At 30.2% G+C, this 9,655-nt stretch overlaps 1 protein-coding gene across 1 annotated transcript; it reads right to left on the bottom strand.

The window, feature by feature from the left end:
- Nucleotides 1-577: 577 nt before the first annotated feature.
- On the bottom strand, nt 578-5,209 carry LOC107475646 (protein PIN-LIKES 3). Its single transcript, XM_021136649.2, has 11 exons — nt 5,065-5,209; nt 4,340-4,522; nt 4,109-4,188; nt 3,895-4,019; nt 3,179-3,300; nt 2,761-2,958; nt 2,570-2,662; nt 2,209-2,309; nt 1,751-1,803; nt 1,058-1,243; nt 578-816 (listed from the first exon to the last, which is right to left on the bottom strand). Exons 2-11 carry the CDS (start codon nt 4,472-4,474, stop codon nt 692-694), a joined length of 1,218 nt encoding a protein of 405 aa, XP_020992308.1. The 5' UTR covers nt 4,475-4,522; nt 5,065-5,209; the 3' UTR covers nt 578-691.
- Between the last annotated feature and the right edge of the window lie 4,446 nt (nt 5,210-9,655).

The raw sequence follows: 9,655 nt of genomic DNA, 5'->3' as shown, positions 1-9,655 counted from the left end.
TTTATAATTTTTTTATTAGGATAGGAGTAATTTAGTAATAAAATTAAAATTTTATTAAAAATGACAATTTTAATATAAAATAAAACGTTAAGGACGATTCTAAACAAAAGATTACGTCGATTTCAATTCTAATCCTAAATATTAAAGACCAAAATAATACTTATCCCATATAGTAACTCATATTATTTCATTCCATAATATATCATTCACATTCAGTTTTATACTTTGAATCTTCATTATTTACTTTATTCTTAAATAAGACTCTATTGTTATGGATAAAAGTTGAATATTCTAAAGTATTACAGGTAAGACTTCAAATTTGTTTGGGTAATTTTTACGAAAAATCCTTTTTTCAAGTGACTTTTTGTAAATATCTTTTAAAAAAGTAAAAATAATTTTATATTTAGATATCTTATATAAAAATATCTTTTTATTTAGTAATAATATTTGAATATAATAATATAAACATATTTTTGTATTTATTTATTATGTTAAAAACATTTTTTTAAATAAAAAGATCTTAAAAAAAATGTAAATTATAGCTTCTAAAAAAAGATGTTTTTTTCCTAGTAATAAAGTTTTACAATAGAACAAAATTTCTTTAAGCCGAGATAGTGAAAACTTGTGGGAAAAAAAACTATAAAAATGAAATAATTAATAAAAATGAAATAATTATTATATGAATACAAAATCAGGCAACTAGCCACATGAAGAAGGTTGACCAAAGAGTAACAGCAATTGAAGCCAAAGCATATGTCCATAGCATGATTACAGAGCATTCACTTTCACCTGATCCAAACAATTGAGCCATAGTTCCTAACAATGTGGACTCATGGTTAGTTATCTCTAAAAGTTTCACACGCAGTTGATTCTTTGTATAAAATAGAATTAGTGTTACATTTCAAAAAATACATGAATATCAATCAAATATAACATTATCTCAATTTAGAAGAAAAAAAAGTTAATGTATATTTTCATAATCTAATTTTGGAGAATATTATTAGTATGATAATGAATAAAATTGGTAATTAAAAAGTAGGAATAAATGTGTGTGTACCTATATTCATAGCTGGTGGAAGTGAATATTGAAGAAGTAGCACAAATTGAAATAAGGGATCTGACTGAACCAAACCCAAGTGTATTGCTCCTTTAACAACCACAACACCCAAAAGTGGCAGAAAAATGTACCGAACTACAATAATTCCCACAATCGTCCATAATGGAGTACTTGCTCCCCTTAAGCCTGGACAATGCATTCATAACACTAATTTAAAAAAAATAATCATGTAGTATACATCACGTATGAATAAGTCACTGTGTCTAAAAACCAACGAGTTATAATTCAAATGACATAGTTTTCCTCCTCACCCAGAAGTTTCGGATTCAAGTTTCACTCTTAACTTTGAGGGTAAAAAAAAGTCACTGTATAGAACAATTTTTGTTTGAAAAATTGGTATAGTGTAAAAAATAACAATAAATAAAGATTTAGTTCCTTAGAGAGATTTTTATAATTTCACAACAATTTTCAATCAATCTCCTATAACTAATAACACTTTTAATTAAATTCCTATATTACACAAATATTTTTCAATTAAGTATCGCTTCTTGGGAGATTTAATTTTATACTGTACAAGTTATATTTAATATAGAAATTTATTTAACCCAATAAAATAAGCTATGTATATAAGAAACTAAACTACCATTGCAATTTACACCAAAAAAAAAACTACCATTGCAATTAATAGTGTACCTTTGAGTAAGTTTGCACCCATTATAAGTGTGACGGTTGGAATGGCTGCATCACTGAAAATTGAAAATGAGATGTATTCTTTAGAATCCCAGAGACAAAATAATGGCACAAAATTACTTAGACAACATATAATTAAGAAAATAGAAAGTGCATGCATTAGTTAAAGTTCACCTCTATTTAAGGGTTACATACATAATACATTTATATAAAAACTAAAGTAGCTGTTTAGTTATTCTTTGAACTTTTGGAACATGCAAAAACATGTAAGAAAGTTACTTTTTTCCTTTTAGTTATGTAAGGATCACAACTTGCATATATAGAGAAGCAATTTTTTAAAAAAAAAAGTGAGTGCATGGATCAAACAATATTAAAGTGGTTTAAAAAAAAATGGTATGTATATTATTTTAAACATAGACTTATAATTTAAGATCGTGATGAGCAAGTTTTGAGAGGCATACCCCAACATGGATACAGAGTCTTCAACCACACGAAGTGGAGCATCACTTCCAATCAATACATTTCTTAATTGGGGAATTAAACCAATCATAAAGCCACAAATCTAAAAAGAAAAAAGAGAAAAACAAAACAAAATATTGAATACTTTTCTTTAGAGACTCATATAACTTATGATAAAAAACCACAACATCTAATTCAAGGGGTTTCTCGCATTATAAACTCATTACTCTTTTTTGTTTTCTTCAATGTGAGACTAACTTTATGTACTCCTCACGCTTACAAACAAAACTAAGGTACTAGTACAGCCTATATTACAAAAATGCATACAAAATATGAATTTTAAGAGAGAATAAAGTGTCATACTGCTCCAATGGTTGATGGTGCAAACATGGATTTCCAATTGACATTGCTTACAATCTTCTCCACTTGGTTCTTTATTCTTTTTGACATTGAAATCTGGAGAAATGACACCAAAATATTATTGTGTGTGAAAATTAACAAAATTTGCTTATCTAAATTAAACTCATGAATATATACAATGTTTTTGTGGCAACCTTGAGTTTTTCCTGAGATTCTGGGGTTGGAAGCAGAATGGTGTATGCATCATCCAATGTGTCTTTTGCAGGATTAAGAGTTTCTGAGTGAGATATCTCCCCTGAAGCCTTCACTCTGTTGGTGCCTTCTTTTTGGAGTCTACTTGATGAAATTCTTATTATGTTGTAAACATAAGACCATAAGAAAACTGCTCCAATCTAAGGTTCCCCAATGAGTAGTAATCAAAATTAGAACAAATTAACCCCTTTGTTTTCTTCATTCATCTTTCTTTCTTTCTTTCATTCTAGAATAGATTCACCAATAAATATTGACAATAGCAAATTCAACATTGACATCAAAGGCGCGTTTGGTAACTATTTCAAGACAGAACACAATGTTTATTTCGAGAATTATACAGATAAAACGACAGTTACATACCGCCATAGAAAGTGTAGCATAAGCCATTCCATATTGATAGCAGAGATCAGGATCTCCAAAAGGACTTCCTTTTTCTTTACATGTGGCTGGAATAATAATTACCAGCAAGTTTCCCAAGTTTCCTGTTTCACATGATGATGAATGAATACATGAAACTTTGAAGCTTAAGTAAGATAAAACAAAATAACAGAAATGACACATTCCAAAGTTTTCATGGGTAACAATAAGCATTATTTGGATGTCCCTTATGAACCAGAAATCTTTGACACCAGTCTCATATTATATTGAAGTAACATTGTTTCCTAGAATTACATATTCTGTTGAAGAATCTGAACAACTTTGTACAAATCAACAGAAAGATATGAGCTCTAATATGATTATAGACATTATCTAACAATATTTCCATTTTGATTATCTAATATTCTCCAATATGCCATGACAGCAGGAGTTCATTTTCTATGGTTGCAAAAGGTTGCATTTGATAACTATCTCAGAATAGAAATACAAAGATATTGTGACACAGAAATTTGTTTAAAGGAGGAGATAGATACAAAAACATGCATAATTTCTCTGTCTTGCAATGAAATTTTCCCAATTTACTTAATTTTTGAACTAAAAGACTTACTAGCCAAAAAGGGTGCCTTAAATATGTATAGTGCAAACACATTAATGTTATAGTGAAAGCATCATAGAGATACATGTATGTATGTATGTACCTGCAGAACAGCAACCTACTATTAGACCTTCAATGTGTTTTGGAGGCCTTGTGATCTTAATCACAATCCATCCTAATCCTGATCCTAATATGAATGTAGCAAGAATGTTGATTGGCATGAACCACCTAATTCACACAACCCAATATGTCAATTCAATTCAACAAACCAATAATAATAATCCTCTAATTAGTTATGATCACAAAACAATACTCACACTAATAGAAAACTCTCCAAAGTAATTGTTTTGGCCAAACTGCTACCAACCAATGAAGGATTGAACACATAAAATACAAGCTGTCACAGAAAATAAGATCAATGCTACAAGTAATTAAAGTTGGCTATCATAAATCATATTTGTGTTTTGTTGGATTACATTATTTAAATACTTTTTAATAATTTCTTTTAGGATTAGCAAGTTACACAGAAACAAATTAATAAAGCTTACATGATTGACTTTCTTCCTTGAATCTTCTCCAAGAATACTAATCTGATCCACTGCAAGAAACAAACCAATTGCAGTAACAAGCAAGACTTTGATCACTGGAAAGGAAGCAACACTAAAGAGCTCCAGAAACCCCATCTATTATTGTCACAAGTTCTTGCACTTTCAACAAGGTGTAATATAATCCTACACACAATAATTCATGTTAAAATAGATTCTGAATTACATTGTTCACATTGAAAATAACAAAACATAACCCCAACAAAAAAGAAGAAACCGACAAGCATTCACATAAGACCAAGCAACCTTTTTATTCCAAATCATATGAACATAAGAGGAACTTCAATGTCTTATTATATGTTGCAGCTAGCAACCATTCAAAACATATTAATTAATGGGGTGCATAAAAAATCTTTTTTTTTTTCTTAATAATAAATTCGTACACAGTAAATTACCAATAAATGCATCTTCCAATGAACTGACACAAACACTGAACACAATGTGACCAACTGACATTGATATGCAGAAGATTAACTGACAATGATACCGTGATATATATATATTTTTAATTATTAATTAAAATATCAATACAAAAGAAACAAAAATATGGGTAGCATGTGATTGATAATTATATATATATATATATTTGATTATGGTTGAACACATGCAATGAAAATAAGAATGAATACGTGCTATAATATGGTGACTGTTAATTGTAGATTCCTCACCTGAATAGGGGCTTCTATCTTTACTTCTTTAGAGAGAGAGAGAGAGAGAAAAATGGTTTTTGCCTTAGCTTGATGGTGTCATAGTGATGGCTGAGATGATAAGGAAGAAGAAAATGGTGTCATGAGAGGAACATTTACGTGTTGCAACAAAACGCTAAGGAGAATAAAAACTATATATAAGGTTTATAGAGAGAATAAAAAACAAAGGAATTTATAAAGAGATATATTTAATTTTGAAACAAAAGTGAGCCATATGATAATGATAAGAACGGGGAATAAAAAGATATATTTAATTTTAATATAAAAATTCAATCACAAAGAAAAAAAAAGAAACAATATAGATATAGAAATATTATTTTGGAAACCATTAAAAAGAAATATTATTATTCTATATATTAAAAATGCTATTCTATATGCACTATCTCCTGGTTCAAACAAATATCTATTTTTAAATTTTTATTTAGAAATTGGATAATAATATAATATCAATCAATTTAAATTTTATTAGTAATTTTATCAAATAAAGAAAAATTACAACCATACTAGGTTTACATTAAAATCGGTCACCAATATATAATACATATTTAAAATAAATTAAATTATATATATATACTTATACATAAATATATAGTGACTAATTTAGTAGATGAGTTTCGACATGCATATATTATTTTTGTAAAAATAAATGTGTTGAAATTATAAAGATAACTTTTACAATTAATTTAGTTTATTTGAAATTAAGATTTTTTCAATCATTTTGTGATGAAAACAGTTAGTTCTTCTACTTCTATGTATGTAATTAAAAATAAAATAAAATGAATATCTCAAATAATTATTACTTAAAAACTATAAATTGGTTTTCTTTTGTGGTTTTAAATTGGCCGTAAATTAATTGTTGTTTTTATTAAGATTGTAAATTCACTAAATTTTGCCCATCAATCTTATACATGGTTAGTTGAGGTTATTTAATTTATAGCCAAATCAATTAAAGAATAATCTTCTTGACTAAGAATTTGGAAAATTGTAAGCAAAAGTAGTAGAATTATTAAATAAAATTATTCAACACGTTGGTCTTCAAGTATTAATTCATTTTCTTTTTCGTATGTAATGGTCTTTAAGATTGTGTATGTTAATAAATAAGATTTGAAAGTTTATTTGGAGATAGATAAAAATAAAAATAAATAAATTATATAACGTGACACATATGGTTTACTATCATAAATTCATAATCATTGTCCCGGTAATTAAGAGAAAAAATAAAGTGACTTTACTAAAGTTATATTATTACCGCTCATTTTTCGAAATACTGCAAAGGAACTTTATAAGTGTGCAATAATATTAGTTCGTCCTACTTTTTTTTTAATATTACGATATCGTCCTGCTAATAATGTACAAGTTCATTGATCATCAACCATAATCAAATTAAACCCTTCTCTGATCAATTGCTTAACGTCATTATCTGATTTAATTTAGAATTAAATTCGGAAAAGAATCAAGTGAGAGAACATAAGATGAGAAGACACCACATCCAACTCAAAATCTTAAGGTGTCAAGTTAATGGGTCTCTCATTTTATAAACTTCTCACTCTTCCATGCTTTCTTAAATGTGGGACTAACTTCAACACTCCTCACACTTGCAACACTAACAATTTCCCCCCTCAAGTGTGAGCATTCACATCAAGCATCACCTCCCCTCTAACTACTCCACCACCATGAATATTCGTACATCACACCGCCGTAAAACACCACAGAACACGCCGCTCGGACCACTTTTGCCGAGAAGACTTTCGATGCTTCACCTTAAATATCCCTTAAAACCACCAGACCGATTAACCATCGGCTCTGATACTACTTGTTAGGCCAGCCGTGGAGAGCTCTCCACGGTTGGCCCAACAAGAACAATTTTAAGTCATTTAAATTAAAAGTCAAAACTCAAAATAATTATAAAACATTAGTGCATGACATGTTATGTAATTATGTTATGAATTTTTAAAAAGAGTCTCACATCGAAGGGTTAACATATGAAAAAGAATTTTATAAGACATTCAAGTCTCTCAATATGTATAAATTAACTTTTGTTATGATAATTTGCTATAATAATTAATAACATCAATTTCAATCAATTCTTAAAGCAAGATATATGTATAGTTATGCAAAATAAAATATGTATCTTCTAAGAAAATACTCACTTATTAGTCATTTTTAATGCAATAAAGTAAACAAAAAAATTAATTGAATACACACTATTATTTCCTAAAAAATTACTAATAACTAATTGTATTATCATCATGTTAAAGCAGACTTCAAAATGAATAAAAAATATTTAAAGTTTTTTCTTGTTTCCGTTTCAAGAATTGAAGGGTGGAGAAGACAAAATTGATAGTTGGCGGTTCATGCACTTATGCATCAAATTGACACATTTTAAAATGAATGATAATTAGAGTGACCAACTTGTCTTCTAAAAAAAGCATATCTACCATTCAACCTTATTCCCTTCTTTCATCGTCATCTGCTGATTGAAAATTATAAGAAGACAAATAATATGAAAACAACCCCTTTATTTTGTAATGCATAGTTGAAAGTGAAAATAGCATTTTTATATATTGGTAATTTAATTTGATGTATGATGTTGGTTGCATATGTTGACTCGCATGAAAAACATGTTTAGAGGCATATTTAATTTGGATTGAGTAGTATTAAATTTTATTGGACTTTTATTTACAGACAATTAGAGATATCACGAGAAATTTTAATAATGTGTACAATAAATTTTAAATTTGGTCTAATACAAAAAAAAATCCAACTAATTACTTTAAAAAATTAATCATTTCAATCCTAATTTGTCATCAAAAGAATTCACCCAAACACTATCTTCTCCCCTCCTCCCAAAACCATCTGTTATCTTGCTTTCATTAATTATTCCATCTTTCTGGCGTTAGAAGCTTTTTCATCGGCCATCAAACAACCATCTACGTAGTTATTAAAATAAGGGTTAAGTATTGTTTTCGTCCCTAAGATTTGGGGTGAAAATCAAATTCGTTCCCAACATTTTTTTGTTATTAAAATCATTCTCAACGTTACAAAACGTTATAAAATCATCTTTTTCTATCTCAATTTTAATTTTTTGACCAAATTATCCTTAACAATTAATAAAAATAATAAAAAATAGAAACAAAAACAAAAAACTCCTCCCCCTACTTAGGGGTAGAAAAAGGCCAGGCGGCCTGCCAGGGCCTGCAGCCTGGCCTGATCTGTTATAAAATAGGTACAAACCCAAGCTCTTTTAAAAGCCTTAATACATTAATAGGCCAGGCGCAGGCTAACTAATTAGCCTTATAGGCCTATCAGGCCTGTTAAAAAATAATTTTTTAAATAATATTTTTATTTTTGTAAAAAAAAATTATCAAGTCTTTTAACAGGCTTCAGGCCAGGCTAGGCTGAATAACAGGCCATGCCTAGTACTTTATAAAGAGCCTATAACAGGCTGCAGGCCAGGCTCAGGCCAATCAGCTGTATGACAGGTAAGGCCTATTAAGAGCAAAGCCTGGTCTGGCTTGGCCTGTTTCCACCCCTACCCTCACCCCACCTCCACCTCCGATGTCTCTTCCCAGTGAGAAAACACAGCTTCTTCCTCTTCTTCTTCAACTTCAACACCGCCACCGTCCTCCGCCCTCTCCTCGCACTCTCTCTCCTCTACTCTTCCGCCACTAGCAACTCCATTCTTGACTCCTTAACGCCTCTCACTTCTTCCACCCCTTCCTTCACACTCCAACACCGTATCCAAAAAAACTCAATTCTTCTTCTCTCCTTCAGCAACAACAATAACCAAATTCAACAACAACAATTCTTCTTCTCTTCTTCAATAGCATCAACAACAAATTCAACAATAGCAAATTCAGCAGCAACAACCACAAAATAAATCACTAAAAATTTTAAATTTGACAAGAGTTCAACAATCATCAATCGCACTTCAAATCCCAAATCAGCAACCACAAAAATAAAAAAAAAAATAAAAAATGATGTTTATGTTATGTGTGCCATTTCAAAAGGGGTCTATGGTTGAAGCAGGAGGAACGATTGGGAGTTCGAAGCATCCGATGAACTGAAACGGGTTAGGGGAACTGGTCCTTGCTGCAGGTCCTTCACCACTCGCTTCAACTGTACCAGCGCCTCTTTCTTTTTCTTCACCTCCGCCTCATTCAGCAGATAAGGGAAGAGTTTGTGGCTTCTGAAGAAAGTGAAGGAGTATGGCGTGGAAAGGAAGATGGAGCAGATTCAGCAAAGCTCTGTACGTACTCTTCTCTATGATTCTGCCATAATTGTGACTGAAAAGTTCACAACCTTTCTCTTCTAACCGTACACGAGAGAGGTTTCCTTGAAAGATTCACTGCTTGTCCTTCCGTTTAGGAGCTTTTAACCATTTTGGAATTTGAAGATATTGGAAAAAAGACTCTGTTTTATGTTGGTGGTGGTGTTGGTGATGATGAAAGAGGAGGAAAAACGAATTCTGCTGATAATTTTATGAGGTGTTAATGAGAATGTTAATGAGGAAGAGATGGTTAATGGGAAGTGATGATCATGGTGGGATGAA

The sequence above is a fragment of the Arachis duranensis genome, chromosome 1, assembly GCF_000817695.3.
Source record: "Arachis duranensis cultivar V14167 chromosome 1, aradu.V14167.gnm2.J7QH, whole genome shotgun sequence".
In the NCBI taxonomy this organism is placed as follows: domain Eukaryota; kingdom Viridiplantae; phylum Streptophyta; class Magnoliopsida; order Fabales; family Fabaceae; genus Arachis; species Arachis duranensis.
The sequence above is the reverse complement of the archived record's forward strand: the minus strand, read 5'-3'. Positions and strand labels throughout refer to the sequence as shown.

Coding starts and splice junctions, on each gene's coding strand:
- LOC107475646 (XM_021136649.2), bottom strand. CDS start 4,474: ATGGGGTTTCTGGAGCTCTTTAGTGTTGCTTCCTTTCCAGTGATCAAA. Junction 2,310..2,569: donor CACCATCAACCATTGGAGCA/GTATGACACTTT, acceptor TTTTCTTTTTAG/ATTTGTGGCTTTATGATTGG. Junction 817..1,057: donor TCCACCAGCTATGAATATAG/GTACACACACAT, acceptor CCACATTGTTAG/GAACTATGGCTCAATTGTTT.